Source organism: Phyllobates terribilis, unplaced genomic scaffold (assembly GCF_046119375.1).
Source record: "Phyllobates terribilis strain yellow unplaced genomic scaffold, ASM4611937v1 Scaffold_5__5_contigs__length_657084704, whole genome shotgun sequence".
NCBI classification, from domain to species: Eukaryota; Metazoa; Chordata; class Amphibia; order Anura; family Dendrobatidae; genus Phyllobates; species Phyllobates terribilis.
Genome location: NW_027362765.1, coordinates 463,491,765 through 463,508,523, shown reverse-complemented (window position 1 = coordinate 463,508,523; position 16,759 = coordinate 463,491,765). Strand labels below are relative to the sequence as shown.

Sequence of the window (16,759 nt, the reverse complement as noted above, 5' to 3'; positions counted from 1 at the left end):
CATGGCCATAGTAACCATGGCAAACTCCGATAATTCGATAGCTGCCCAAGAAGAGGGTTGTCCATCACCAGCCTTACAATGCCATTTGCTAAACATTCCCTGAAATGTTGGAGCCTACTGCTTCTGAGGTGTGTGGAGGCCAAAATGCTCTAATCCATCACATACACTGCATGAAGATGGGAAGGATCGATGAAGCAGGGGGTCCAGAGATGGGCCGAGGTCCCACCACCAACAGTGTAGGGAAGACATTCGGTCATTGTCAAGGTGACCTCATTATGGACCAGGAGCGGACACAGAAGAAGGCATCTGTGCAAGAACAATATATGGGCCCTTCACAGTAATCATAAAGCACAATTCCTCCTGCTTTGGTGGTGGTGGCTCCATAATTGTTGAACACAGGTTGCACCAATGGTATGTCCACCTCTGTTATGGGCGACATCTTCTATAGCCACAATGTAACACCAGAGAGGATTCATAAAGAATGAGAATGAGAGATGAGATGTGAGAGGCGCGTATGTAAATGTGCCCATTCACGAAATATCCGTGACGGCTGAGCTGCACTTCAATGATTATGGGGACGTCAGGAGAGGTAGCGGAGACATCCTGTGTGTTCAGTGAAAAAAGGTAAGAAACCTGTTAACAGACATCAGTCAACAAAAAGATCCCCCCTGAGAACAAAAAGTGACGGCAAACGACCGATTCTTTCCTTCCACGACAAAATCTGTCAAAAAACAGTTTGGAGGCCTCCATACACTTAAGATGATCAATCGTTTGGCCAACTTTCATCCAATGTGTATAGAGTCCTCTACAAAGTTTATTACTTACGAAAAAAAATGGCGTAACACTCACGTGTGGACGCTGCCCGTATCACAAGACTACCAAATTGTCTGCCTGCACTAAATATTCCATATGACTAAGGAACAATATGACATTTTATTCATAAACCACTGAAAAACAGTGGACATTTCCAGAAACATGCAATGGTGGTAGATCAGGATTACATGCATGCAGCAATTCAGTGTCCACCACAAGATGCAAGCCTCCTGAAACCTACTAAAAGGCGAATGTGAGAAAGGTCCGTAATCAGCAGCTCCCGGGAGTATTCAGAAAACACCCTGCTGATCAATCTGAGCAAAAAAGGGGAAAGCGACAAAGACTGTCTGTTCGAGACCCACACCTGCTGTGTCTAGCACTGCAAATGTCTCTCCATGATCCAACTACTGGAGCTCTGTAAATGAGCCGCCACCCGGCAGCCTCCTAATGAACAAACGTACCACCGGCTCAATGAGAAAGCGGCAATTAGCATTTTGTCCTTGCTGCTCATTTCCATTCCATCTTTGCTTTCCTTGTCAAGTCACAATGAATCTTACTTTTCCATTATTGTGTGTCTCGTGGGGGATGTACAACCTGGTGCCTATATAATGTAATAGGGCCATTATGTCGTGTCCTGCCGGGGGTGGGAATTTTATTTCTCGAAGCATTTGCTTTGTAATAATAATAAAGGAATAATTTCTTAAAGAGGGCATGTTCACTGTTGAATTTCTGTGCTCGCCAAGAAACAACCACCGTGGAATATTAGTTCTTATAACTCGGCATTGTGCGGTTCATCTCTTATTCCTCATAGAAAATTGTGAACATATTAACAAATGAGAGGCATCATTCGCCCTGTCAAAAGGGTGTGCCCATTCAGCAGAGGCTGAACAGTGCCAATGTGCAGGGACATGCATTTCTCCATTGTGTCACTCCACGGCCATTGGATCGCACTCAAATGTCATCAGAGTGCAGACTGATGATTTCCATGCACTTCCTGACTGACGTGGGTGAGTGAGATCCAAATATCAGATCAAATAAAAATGGCCCCATAGAATAACATTGGTCCGAGTGCAATCGAGCCCTTATATGAAGTAATCAGTAACAACACTATCTTATCACGGTGCATGACGCGTCCTTACCCTATGGTCACTGTATCTAAACCATACTCTTCATTGGGTTGCAACAGCACAACTATTTGACTTGGAATTAGGAAATTATTTTTTTTACCTGGCCTTGCTGACTCACTAAAGTTTGCCATAAAAAAAAGGTTTATAAACAAAAAATTGACCACAGAAACATTAAAAAAAATAAAAAAAACACAACTTGACACGCACCAGGCTCCAGAACATCAGGCAAAATCTTCAAGTGTGCGGCCGATACAGAAAAGGATCCCCACACATGTGCTGCTGTGAAAACAGACTGCGCTGGTTATGTTTGTAATAGAGGTATGAAATGCTTTCCCTTTCAGATGGCACCCAAGACACGCTCCCCGACATACAGCTGCGGGGATACGCCGGGCCTGTATTGGGAGCAGATGTCTTACACACCGCGTGACTTCAGACATCATTGCTCGTGCCCCTCTGCAGGTCCGTTCTTGAATCGCACCAGGAGCAATTACAATTTCTTGCTGAGCAGCCAAAAAAAACTATCCTATCAAATGCCATTACAAAATCAGTGAGAGACGAAGATTTTAGGTGCCAATTTAGCTTTTCTCAGTGGCCGAACAATAAGATGGTGCATGCTCACAATACAAGACGCCACGTCTTAGGATGTAACAAAGCAGCTGGCAGGTTGAGGGTGGAATAATGTGATACCCCATTAATAAAGTGCTTTTATTCATGCCCCCCCCTGTTTGGCAATTTAGGGTTTCCCCTTCTTATAAAGAAATGGCATTTAGCTAAGAATAAGATGCCATCACTTTCCAAACCGTGGAGAGCCCCTAAGATCTTGAGAATGAACTCCGTTGCCAAACAATGAGCACCCGATGTGCAGAGACTGCAGCATGGCCGCATTCAGCAATGATGGCATTTACAGTCATGGCCAAAAGTTTTGAGAATGACACCAAAATTATATTTTCACATGATCCGCTGGCCTCTGGTTTTTATTAGTGTTTGTCTGATGTTTATATCACATACAGAAATATAATTGCAATCATATTATGAGTACCAATAGGTTATATTGACAGTTAGAATGAGTTAATGCAGCAAGTCAATATTTGCAGTGTTGCCCCTTCTTCTTCAAGACCTCTGTAATTCTCCCTGGCATGCTCTCAATCAACTTTTGGACCAAATCCTGACTGATAGCAGTCCATTCTTGCATAATCAATGCTTGCATTTTGCCAGAATTTGTTAGTTTTTGTTTGTCCACCCGTCTCTTGATGATTGACCACAAGTTCTAAATGGGATTAAGATCTGGGGAGTTTCCAGGCCATGGACCCAAAATCTCTATGTTTTGTTCCATGAGCCATTTAGTTATCACCTTTGCTTTATGGCAAGGTGCTCCATCATGCTGGAAAAGGCATTGTTGGGCGCCAAACTGCTCTTCGACGGTTGGGATAAGTTGCTCTTGGAGGACATTCTGGTACCATTCTTTATTCATGGCTGTGTTTTTAGGCAAGACTGTGAGTGAGCCAATTCCCTTGGCTGAGAAGCAACCCCACACATGAATGGTTTCAGGATGCTTTACAGTTGGCATGAGACAAGACTGGTGGAAGCGCTCACCTCTTCTTCTCCGAATAAGCTGTTTTCCAGATGTCCCAAACAATCGAAAAGGGGATTCATCAGAGAAAATGACTTTGCCCCAGTCCTCAGCAGTCCACTCGCTGTACCTTTTGCAGAATATCAGTCGGTCCCTGATGTTTTTTCTGGAGAGAAGTGGCTTCTTTGCTGCCCTCCTTGAAACCAGCCCTTGCTCAAAGAGTCTCCGCCTCACAGTGCGTGCAGAAGCACTTACACCAGCCTGCTGCTATTCCTGAGCAAGCTCGGCACTGCTGGTAGTCCGATCCCGCAGCTGAAACAGTTTTAAGATACGGTCCTGGCGCTTGCTGGTCTTTCTTGGGCGCCCTGGAGCCTTTTTGACAACAATGGAAGCTCTCTCCTTGAAGTTCTTGATGATGCGATAGATTGTTGACTGAGGTGCAATCTTTGTAGCTGCTATACTCTTCCCTGTTAGGCCATTTTTGTGCAGTGCAATGATGGCTGCACGTGTTTCTTTAGAGATAACCATGGTTAACTGAAGAGAAACAATGATACCAAGAACCAGCCTCCTTTTAAAGTGTCCAGTGATGTCATTCTTACTTAATCATGACTGATTGATCACCAGCCTTGCCCTCATTAACACCCACACCGGTGTTAATGGATCAATCACTAAAACGATGTTAGCTGCTCCTTTTAAGGCTGGACTGCAATGATGTTGAAATGTGTTTTGGGGGTTAAAGTTCATTTTCTGGGCAAATATTAACTTTGCAAGTACAGTAATTGCTGTTAAGCTGATCACTCTTTGACATTCAGGAGTATATGCAAATTGCCATTACAAAAAATGAAGCAGTAAACTTTGGAAAAATTACTATTTGTCTCATTCTCAATACTTTCGGCCATGACTGTACTGTATAGGAGATGGAAACCATTATTTAGGAGGGAGGGGGCAGCAGGGGACACAGCAGGAGGTAGTGGCAGCAAAATATGGGTCAGTAGTTCAAAGGTCAACTGCATAAAAGGGGAATATTTAGACATGGTGCCTTGGAGAGCACCAGCTGAAAAAAACATCCGCTCCCGGATACAAATTTAGGAATTTCCATACTTTGCACATTCACTGATCCAAGATATTTTAACATTTAGACATTTCTATCATGACTGTCAGTTACATACTGCAAACCGAAACTGTGAAAACCAAACACCCAGGAGCAAAAACTGAAGAACTGTAATTAAACCCCCTCTTACCAATGCAGGCCACTGGACTTGCTTGACCTTTGATCCCTGAGCCTGGCTGGGGTCTTTCTTCTTGGCCCAGACCAGCTGGAACTCCACAAAAAAGGCTGCAAAATCTTCATACACTTTCACCCATTCTCGCTTATCCCATTCTAAATCATCAAATTCCACATATACCTAAAAAGAAAGCAAAACACATAGATAAGAGTAATGTCGAGAGAGCGCTGCTGCGATCGACTGCAGCACACGTGTTCATCTAAAGTACTGGCAATGCATGTCAGTGGCAAGGGATTAAAGCTTTTATCAAACATACATGGAATTATTTCTCGGAAAACAAACATCTTAGTTCAAAACCGCTTACCAGTATTAAATAGTAGAAATGTATAATTTTTACCCGGGGGGTAAAACACGAATAACGATGCAGAAGGCAAAAACAAATGTAATTTATTCCAAAATCTCTCCATAATCCTTTATAAATTAATAAAAGACCGCCTTCCTACTAAAACTGTATTCCCAAAGCTTTGTATACACTTCTATTAGCTTTCGGCAGAGTGCTTGATTGACCCTTTATTAAAATGTTTTCCCACCTCCCCTCCAACAACGAAAACTGGCCGAACATCTCATACATTAGACAAATGTCTGGATGTCATCTTTGACTGCAAGTGGTTCCTAGAGGATATTTCCATTCCATAAATGTTCCCCTCTCCTCCTGATCCCCATCTTGGGTCTGTCTATAAGATAATGGTTTGCCGCAGGAGCCTCTCCCCATAGCTGGCAAAAATAAGCGTAGCCCCACCATCTTCAACAAGCCCTAGCCCTATTCGACTGCCAACCAAGCACAGAAGAAATCTTTTTTTTTTTCTTGACGAACCAATTGATCGCAATATAAAAAAAAAAAAAAAAAAAAGTTCCCAAAAAGACTGATTAACCATTATCTTCAGATTAGCTGCATTAATGCATCAGTAACTACTTCCAAGACTCATGCACACATTTTGGTCTTATGGAGGTGCAAAGGTTTCCCCCAAGGTGGTTTCTATCGATCAGTAGGCCCTCCATGCGCTGATATACGGAGCGTCTATGGACGATTACTCTGTGCACAGACCCTAAGGAGCTCTGGCAAACATCAGCTTCTAGATCCATCGTAGGACAGTCCAAACTATAGGAGTTAGTGTAGGCAAAATCCTATAAAAATCAAGCTGCTCCACATTCACAATCCTATTATACTAAACAATAGCGTCTCAATACCGCTGCAGCAACCCGAAGTCTCCACATCAGGGGTCAATATAAAGTCATATGGTGTCACTTTAATTAAGGCCAATTAGTCATTGTTTCGTTCAATATTAACAACGAGCCAAACACGTCGCTTTAAATTGCAAAATCACACAAAATTATACGTATTCAGATGGATTGCCAAACAGGGATGTTGAGAATTAGCAATGGGTTCCCTTCGGTATCATTTGTCTAGCAAGGAGACTGAATGCATTAGCAAGAGTCTATGAGGCAGGCCAAACGTCCCTCCGGGCACAGAGACTGAAAATAGCTCTTCTAAATATAAGGGAAAGCCTTGGCGGAGAAGAGCAGCACAGCCTTCATGCCGGCAGAAAGCCGTGATCGCCCTTAGGAACATGGAAGGGTCAGGGACAGAGAATGAATACATACATAATGAAGCAGTAAATTCATTTTAATGGTGACGGTCTGTGAGAAAAGCGATTTACTCGCTACATGGAAAATAGCAGATTTCTTTTTAGCGGTCAGAATGTCCCGTCTGTCTCATTCATGAACCAGAGAATATCCAAGGAGTCTCCAAACCAAACTTGTACATTTCAAGAAGGACGGTGAATCGTTTGACGGAAAGCTCGCTCGATTTCACACGTCTGGTTCGGCCAAACCCTCCTGCTTTCTCCTATGTAAATTATATGGTGGCGGCCAATCGGGTGATTGCATTCCATCTGCTAACAATCTGTAAGGGGTTGGTCAGGAGACCCCTATACACATTAGAAGGTTGGCCGATCAGGCTGAAGTCTGCGGGCTCGGCTGACATCTAATGTGTATGGGGTCTTATGACTACAACACAAATGCACAGTCCCTATAATAATCAGGACTATGATGCTGTTGATTTGTGTTATCAGATTCGCTGTCAGGCTGGGTATAGCGAGCCTAATCCATACAAACAAATACGGCTTCAATACGGTCATGTGAATGTTCCCTAATTAATAGATAATATCTAAGTGTGCCCAGAAATCTTCAGTTGTGGCTGAATGAATGCTTATTCTGCCAACAGCTACTCTTCCTAATCTTTCTATACATACTCGTGTTTAGTTTGGCTGAGCTTACCATCGCTCTTAATGAGGAGTGGGGAATCTACCTTGAAAACAAAGGATGGGGCATGCTGAAATTCAACAGTCCGATCCTTTTTATCCCCACCCCCAACGTCAGCCAAATGTTGAGCAGTCCAGTGTAAATGGCCACCTAAAGGCCCCGTCACACATAACGAGATAGCTAGTGAGATAATTATTACGTCACGGTTTTGGGATCACTGGAGGGTCGTTTCGTGATCGCTGGGGAGCTGTCAAACATGCAGAACTTCCCAAAGATTTTGGCCACCCCAGCGATCTAACTAACGATCTCAGCGGTCGTTGGGACACTTTCACACAGCAGCTATTTCAACGATCCACACCTTGATAGGGACTGTACTGTGTCACAAAGGCGTGCATAAAATTACTTTTCGGCGCCCCCTCATCTCCGATTGACCAAGATTAACAAGACCAGATGTACGGCCAGTCACAGCCGGAGAACGCTACAACGATCCGCAAAATCAGGACTCAGTCGAATGAACGGATATCAACAGCCCGGAGAATTCTGCTAGGATCTGCAATCCAGAACGAGGTCAGAAACAAGGGATGGAATCGCTATTCTGTTGCCTTCTTTATGCACGGCGGAAAATGAGAATGCTGTAGCGACCACCAATCGGGGACGAGGGGCGCGGAAAAGTCCATTTTATGCACGCCTACGTGTCTCAGTTCTGAATCACTAACGAGGTCGTTGATAAGGTGTCAAATACAGCGATGCACACTGCCCAGCGGGAGCGCAACGACCCAGGAATGGTCCAGGAAGCTTTGTAACGATCAGCGATCTCACAGCAGGGGCCTGATCGTTGCTACCTGTCAGACGTAAAAAGATAGCTATTGCGTCACAAAAAACGTGACGTATCAACGATCTTGCTAGCGATCTCGTTATGTGTGACGGGGCCTTAAGGTGCAGACCACATCATTAATAGGAGCAAGTAATGGTGGTTTCATTTTGCATGAAATGCAGATGAGGCGTCCTGTGTAACTCACTTGTGAATGCTGCTAAACAGAAGGGAACAAGCCACAAGTTAAACCCTGCCACCTAGATGCAACTGTATGGCTTCAGACAAGAGAAGGGCTAGAAGTGGGAGTCCATCTGACCCGAGCTGCACCCATGGTAATTAGCAGTCACAGTAAACACATCCAGTGCAAAAATAGACATTTGTGAAGCCGTCCAGTAAGGAAATGCACAGAGAACAGACGGAGCAGAGCGCTCCTCCTCCCCCACTGTCACTGGTATGTTCTGTGGGGGAGCGCAGAGAATGCAGTCCCCTGACAATCACCTGTCACTGTCAGCTGCAATGACCTCAATTCTACCCACATGGCGAAAACACAAACAATGTGCCTCTCATGCAATGTAGGAACCAAACCTGACCCAGGCGGCGTTGTGGACCGCAATTTCATCTACCTAACGTCTAAGGCTTTCTACACAGCATATTGCACTGTTAGGGGTTTTGGAATTTAAGTTTATAGGACATGATGTACAATAAAAAAAGTTATATTGTGGTACCGGGCTAGCCAGAAAAATCGATGTAAATACTATTATGCCCAAAAATAACAAAAGTATTCTCAGAGTGATACCTTTATTGGCAAACCAGAAAAAATATATAATTTTTTTTCTGGTTAGCCAATAAAGGTATCACTCCGAGAATACTTTTGTTATTTTTGGGCATAAAAGTATTTACATCGATTACAGGACAAGAATGGTTTACAGAGCCCCAGCAGAACCCATCATGGGTCAAAAAGGCAAATGGGAATTGATATTATTTAGTAGAGCTAACTTGTGTACTTTTTTTTCCCCTAACCAGCACTGCCTGGGGGGCTCCTTACAAGAGCCAAAAGTGCAGAAGGAGACCCAGTACCACCAAGGGCTCTAGCAGTCATCTCACCCTGTGTGCTAGACGTATATGCCGTAAATGAGGAGTAAGGACCCTAAAACAGCTCTCTACATTTGGGTCATGGGTCAGACATTGGCAAGGTAGCTACCTAGAGAGGTAGTTCTCTTACTTCTGGTAGAAAGCCAATTTGCATACTTTTCCCAATGTTCATTGTAAGATACAAAAGCTGGATCTCCGCTAAAATAACCAGTACCCGTCGAGAGATTGAGAGGTAGTTAAAGGGGCTGTCAGCACAGAATGCATCGCTGCATCATGGCAGGGCCAATCATTTACCTACACCTTCCCACCTGCTTTGTTTCCATCTTCCTTTGCTATGAATTATGGCTCTGCCGGACTCCCTTAAATACGGATTTGGAGATATTCTATTTTATTTCAATGATTTGCACCAAAACGGAGTCTGAACAAATTCAATTTTTCTATATAAAGTAAAATACTGTACCTAATACAGTATTTATAGCTATCGGGGCACATAATGGAGCCAGCACAAAGCCCTATCTAAGAAAACACGAGACCGGGCTATTTAAGCTCCCAACAGTTCTGGATAAGAAGGTCTTCACCTTCTACATGAAAGAAATTCTTCTTTAATGCGAGTCTAAATGTAGTACCATCTGCCAGTGTGTCAGCTAACACGACGTCTGCCGCTGAAGATACGGCCAGACCTTTAATTTTGGATGCGACATTTGTACCAAAGACACAACTTGGCCTGATGTTTCTGACTTACCAGCCTAAATATAACTAATGGGAACACAAGCGAGAGACGTTTCTACACCAGCGGGTGCAGTGCTACGTTTCACGCTCGGTGCACCGTAATACCCCCAAGGTCAAGAACAGATGACCTGGAAATACGTTCATTTACATTAAAAAAAAGTTTGTCAAAGTATTCTCACCAAAAACACTGAATCAAATAGCACAAAGATACCCCACAAGTCCTTAAAGGGGTTGCCCACTACTTGATTACTTGCCATTTTAAAGTATTTGACACAAGAAAAAGTAAACGAATACCAAAAAGCCAAATAAATATATAAATAAAAATGCTAATTATTAATTGGGTTCTCAGTTTGGAAATCTGTCTGGGACTATATAGGTAGAGACAAGACTAACCCAATGCTTCTCCCCGCCCTGCTCCAGTTGACCGATGGGTCTCAGTGTGTATACACAGCATGTGCCAAGTCAATCAACTGGAAAAGGAAGAATCCAGCAACCATATTGGTCTAGTCAGGTCTCCTTTTATTCCCTGGCCGGCTTTCTTCATACGGTTTTCTCTGAAAACACCGATGCGTTTCGGATTAAAATCATACCCGGTGCCAAAGCACAGCCTGCTCGAATTTATGCCGCCTGGGGTTCGGGCAGCAGGAATCCAATGGACAGGTTTTCTTTAACAAACAGCTTTTACTTTACTGCTCAACCTGACATGGAAGAACAATCGCCACCACAGAAAACAGATGATGCTCTGCAATCTTTGCTCACATTTTTTAGCAAAGCTGTTCCCATTTCTGACACCAACAGGTTTGTGGATAATTAATGAATTTCCAGCCAGTGAGGGTGATCAAAGGTGAAACAGTATATGGCTTTCTTCTTGTGACGGCTCAGCGAGCGCGGTGCTGGAGCCACCTGTCTTGTTGTACACAATATAAGAATGAATATTGGATGAAAGGTCCGGAAACGGCAGCTGCAACACAATGTCAGAACAGCCATGACGGCTCAGAAGACGCTTCTAACATTCTCCACCGCGGCGCACTAAAGAAGGGGGATGGCGACATTAATTTTCAGCCAAGGAAGGTTCTGATCGATTCAAAACCTACAAAAGCAGTAACCCGCACAAAGAAATGTTTCTCAAGGCCAGTCCTGGATACAGAGCAATTGTGTGTATATTAGAGAAGCGCAGAAATGCAAAACCTTCACATATCAGAATATGGCCCCCAAACTGCACTGTAGTGTGGGGCACATACGTGAGCAGTGGACTCCACAAGAAGTCTAAGTGTCATGTGGTATCTGACCCCAACATATCTGTGGCAGTAAACAGATTATGACCCATGCCCTCCTTTGAGAAGTGAGCCTCCTAGTGTAGTAGCAACGTTCCCCCCAAGTCTGCAGAGCTCCAGTCCTTAATATGTTAGATGATTCAGGGGCGCATGTGACCAGATCCGTCCATCAGCGGGATCCACTCAATAATAGCGAGCGTGGTATATGAAGCTGGTCCTCGCAACGTGCCATGCACTGTTGCTCTATGGTCCAGTTTTGCTGCTCATGGACTGCCCATGGTACAGTAGGCACATTAGGAAGTCTAACCAGTCCACACCGCAGGGAGCATTACATAAGGGTGCAAACTCATGGTGTATTATAGTCAGCAGTCACTTTTGCAGCAATTTCAGTGCCTCTTGTATGGGATTCTTTCCCAAGGTCACTGGTTGACCCTTCTTTGACAACTTTTGGAAAGTACAAACCGCTGCATACCGAGAACACTCCACAAGATGCACGGCCAAGCCGTCCAACTATCTCCATTTCACTCTCGTTAAAGTCATGCTTCTTTCAAGATAACAGTATTACCGGTTGATTTTTTGCCTTGTTAATTTCACCCGATAGAAGGTGCCATTGTCACAATATAACTAATCTTATTCACTTTACCACCCATTGGTTTTAATGTCACGTCCCATGTGTTATATAGAGGAGCACATGCACATATCTTCTCTGTAAGGCCACGTTCACACAGCCACAGAATTTGTGGATGTGACTTGCTCCTTGTGCAAGAGTTGCCTGCCATTTACATGCACTAGTCCATAAATCAGACCAGACTAGAGCAACCTACGATCTTTTTCTCATGCGCACTATAACATGGGCCAACATTGGTCCAAATGCGATCAGAGCGAGATCCGTCATTTGCACACACTGAAAATACGGGGCATAACACAAGCCGCCATACATGTAATCACAGCAGCTCGCTTCCATACTTACCACTAATCGCTGATGAGATGCTCGTAGCTCAGATACAGACACGCTGCGATGCATCAGCCAAAGCCGCAGACCAATGATTCAGGGGCGGACATACTATAGGTGCAATCTGTGCAGCTGTAAGGGGGCCACTACCACCCCTAAAGCGGGAAGCAGCTTCTGCTATAGTCACATATTGGACTGTGAAGGGCCCATATACTGTTCTTGCATAGGGGCCCTCGTGTCTGTCTGTCCCTGCAATAACTCCCTGTATAAAAGTGTGAGATTTCATTTACATAACTTAGCCATTGAAGTCTCCACAGCTTCCTGCACTCTTACATTAGTTCTCCCATCTCCTCCATATATTGGCGCAGGCAGAAACAAGAAAATAAACTGCTGACACCGGCGAAGCCTCCGCAAACACTACAGTGATCCCGAGGTCTATTAGTTTAGCTCTCTGGTGTTTGTAAGAAGTACATGGCCAAGCACAACTGCATTGCAGTAATGAAAGGTCGCAACATTGCCAACCTGACCACCGGGGATGGTACGACACGCCGCATTATACAGGGGTAGCAGATCCCGGAAAATTAAGGGACTGCAACCCTAATATATACATACAGCTCTCTGCTGTATCCGATGGGGTTTCTTTTAAAGATAATGGTGGAGTTTATCTGGCTATATTATTTATTAACCAGAATTAAGTCAACTATTGTGCGAACTCCATAACCTAGAAACAATAAAAGCAGTCAGCAAGTCTGACACATCATACAAGGAAAGGATGCCCCCGACAACCTCCATCAACGCAAGATCAACTAGATTATTTGTGTATAACTAAAACCAGGAGGCGCAAGCTCAAGCCGTTTTACTGTGACAAGGAGCCTTAGACATAATTCTTATAGTATGGCAGCAAGTGTAAGAAACAAAAGGCATGGGAAGACAGTCCTGTTAGGAACAACTGTGACAAAGCAATGGAAAACCGGGATCTCTAGAGGTATTTATTTTACTCTCTTATATAGCACCATCAAATTCCACATTCCTTTATAGACATCATTACTGTCCCCATTAGGGTTCGCAAAGTAAATTCCCTATCAGGAGGTCTTTGGGACTATGGGAAGAAACCAGTGTCCCTGGAAGAAACCCACACAAACCTTGAGACAGTGTTAACCAAAAAAATCTTTAGCGTGTAATGGAACATGCAGTGATGTACAGTGCTGGCCAAAAGTATTGGCACCCCTGCAATTCTGTCAGATAATACTCAGTTTCTTCCTGAAAATGATTGCAATCACAAATTCTTTGGTATTATTATCTTCATTTAATTTGTCTTCAATGAAAAAACACAAAAAGAATTGTCCTAAAGCCAAATTGGATATAATTCCACACCAAACCTAAAAAAGGGGGTGGACAAAAGTATTGGCACTGTTTGAAAAATCATGTGATGCTTCTCTAATTCGTGTAATTAACAGCACCTGTAACTTACCTGTGGCACCTAACAGGTGCTGGCAATAACTAAATCACACTTGCAGCCAGTTAACATGGATTAAAGTTGACTCAACCTCTGTCCTGTGTCCTTGTGTGTACCACATTGAGCATGGAGAAAAGAAAGAAGACCAAAGAACTGTCTGAGGACTTGAGAAACCAAATTGTGAGGAAGCATGAGCAATCTCAAGGCTACAAGTCCATCTCCAAAGACCTGAATGTTCCTGTGTCTTCCGTGCGCAGTGTCATCAAGAAGTTTAAAGCCCATGGCACTGTGGCTAACCTCCCTAGATGTGAACGGAAAAGAAAAATTGACGAGAGATTTCAACACAAGATTGTGCGGATGGTGGATAAAGAACCTCGACTAACATCCAAACAAGTTCAAGCTGCCCTGCAGTCCGAGGGTATAACAGTGTCAACCTGTACTATCCGTCGGCGTCTGAATGAAAAGGGACTGTATGGTAGGATACCCAGGAAGACCCCACTTCTTACCCCGAGACATAAAAAAGCCAGGCTGGAGTTTGCCAAAACTTACCTGAGAAAGCCCAAAACGTTTTGGAAGAATGTTCTCTGGTCAGATGAGACAAAAGTAGAGCTTTTTGGGAAAAAGCATCAACATTGAATGCCTCTTTTTTTTCCTGTACACTCTAAGAAAAGAACACGGTCCCTACAGTCAAACATGGCGGAGGTTCCCTGATGTTTTGGGGTTGCTTTGCTGCCTCTGGCACTGGACTGCTTGACCGTGTGCATGGCATTATGAAGTCTGAAGACTACCAACAAATTTTGCAGCATAATGTAGGGCCCAGTGTGAGAAAGCTGGGTCTCCCTCAGAGGTCATGGGTCTTCCAGCAGGACAATAACCCAAAACACACTTCCAAAAGCACTATAAAATGGTTTGAGAGAAAGCACTGGAGACTTCTAAGATGGCCACCAATGTGTCCAGACCTGAATCCCATAGAACACCAGTGGAGAGATCTCAAAATGGCAGTTTGGAGAAGGCACCCTTCAAATATCAGGGACCTGGAGCAGTTTGCCAAAGAAGAATGGTCTACAATTCCAGCAGAGCATTGTAAGAAACTCATTGATGGTTACCGGAAGCGGTTGTTCGCAGTTATTTTGGCTAAAGGTTGTGCAACCAAGTATTAGGCTGAGGATACCAATACTTTTGTCCGGCCCATTTTTGGAGTTTTGTGTGAAATGATCAATGATTTGATTTTTGCTTCATTCTCTTTTGTGTTTTTTCCTTGCAAGCAAATTAAATGAAGAGAATAATACCAAAGAATTTGTGATTGCAATCATTTTCAGAAAGAAACTGAGTATTATCTGACAGAATTGCAGGGGTGCCAATACTTTTGGCCACCACTGTAAAGTATAAATACATCAGACCCATCAGAGATAGAAGACCACCTAGTTTATATTCTGAAGGTCCCTCACGAGCTTGCAATACAGCTCTGACCTGCTGAGGCATGGACGCCACAAGGTCTCTGGAGGGGTCCCGTGCTATCTGGCACCATGACGTCAGGCACAGACCTGTTGAGTGCTGTAAGTTGTGAGGGGCAGTCTGTTTTTACAGCTCACCCTGCAGACACTAGATCAGACTGAGATCTGGAGTATTTGGAGGACAAGTCATTGCTTTGGTCTCAATAGGTTTCTCAAAACTATTCCTGAACAGTTTTTGGATTCTGGCAGGGGCATTGTCCAGCTGAAAATGCCATTAAATACCCCTATTATGAACGGGTATACTTGGTATGTTTAATGTTTAATTTAAGAGGTACAGTAAGTGTTAAAAGTAACATTTACATTGATGCTAGAACCAGGGCTGTGGAGACGGTAAGCAAAACCACTGACTGACTCCTCAATTTCCCTGACTCCGACTCCACAGCCCTGCCTCACTACTGAGCGTGTACATAAAGTGCAGCACAGATTCATCTCAACCAAAAGCCCAGATCCTTAGATCAGGAACAGAACAGACATTTATAGGAGATTTCACAACTTTCCCAAATTCTTATGAAACCATTTACAGCACATTCTGCATTGAACTACGGTACCAATTTATTATATTTTAGGAGTCAGTTGGTCCATTTTATACCGACCTCACCAAGATGGACACAGACTCAGACTCCACGGCCCTGGCTAGAACCCAAGATTTCCTAGCAGGACAATGTCAAGAGTATCACAATGTCACTGCCACCTCATTTTCCTTGAAGGCACCCCGATACAATCTTTAAAGAGTACTCATCACCAATCTGGGGCTGTCCTTTTTAATATAATAAAAACAGTGAACAGCCACAAAGTGGTGAGTTTTCAAAATATCAAGTAAGAAAAAAACTTTTCAGAGGGGTCCATAGTGTCCCCTAAAAGGAACAGACTTTCTAGCAAAGTTGGGTTCAAACTTCAAGTTTGTGCGATCGCTCTCACAGTAAATTGAGAGAACTCACCCTTTGCACTAACCCAGCGCTGCCGCATACTTAAAAGGCTCCCCCAGATAGGTGATGAGTAGTCTTTAGGAGGTAGCACCCTACATGGCAGACCTACATTTGTAACATACGAACACATACCTCCGAAGCAAGGCTGGGACAGACCCACTATATAGACATTAAAGGCCACCATACATATTAATCAGCTGTTGGCTGGTGGTCGTGCGATCATCCTACCATGTCCCCCACACAAAGAAATGCTCAGCCAAGCACTCCTGTCTTCTCAATCAGACTCTTCTGGCTTCAGCTGATCCCCAAAGGGATCGGCTCTTGTAGATCCAACAGGCCAGATCTTCTCTCCTCTGTCAGATCATGTCTGCGGAGGGTCATACACAGACTGTTGAGGTTTGGCCGACTTTAATCGATCGTGTATGAGGGTCTTACATCAAAATTGCTTGTAGTAATAGTTTAATTAATAAAAATTAATGTATTGTAAGACCATAACCACTTTTCAGGATTCGATATTCACACAGTCCAGGTAAAAGGGGACCTAAAAATAAATCTATATATCTGCTTTCCATTTCTGAAAAGTCCTAGAAGAACTTTGCAGTTTTTCAGCATATTAGTCAGCAGTGTCACATGTCTGCCTGGCAACGCGCAGACACGGAGCCGGGTATGAGAAGAACTGTGCCACATCAGCCCGCTTGCTCTGGGGTTGCTAGGCAACTGGGAAAGGAATTGCTGCAGCAGTATTAAAAATGGCACAGCGGGGAAAGCGGATTAACTGTGTTACAAACACGGTCTTACATATAACAAAGAACAATAAAACATACCACCATGCCTATTTTCTGCAGATTGTAAAAAAAAAATAGAAAGAAAAATATATATATATATAAAAAAGGAAAGGAAATCTAGCCTCACCTAATAGCAAGACGTCAGATACACTGTGCCAA

General features: G+C 43.7%; 1 protein-coding gene across 2 annotated transcripts in view; it reads right to left on the bottom strand.

Annotated features, from left to right (window-relative positions):
* Positions 1 to 16,759, bottom strand: part of JMJD1C (jumonji domain containing 1C) — a 244,772-nt gene that overhangs the window by 146,549 nt on the left and 81,464 nt on the right. For both annotated transcript variants that reach the window (XM_073685401.1, XM_073685402.1), the window contains exon 2: positions 4,752 to 4,916. In XM_073685401.1, the coding sequence (XP_073541502.1) occupies positions 4,752 to 4,916 (165 nt within the window). The remainder of the gene's footprint in view (positions 1 to 4,751; positions 4,917 to 16,759) is intronic.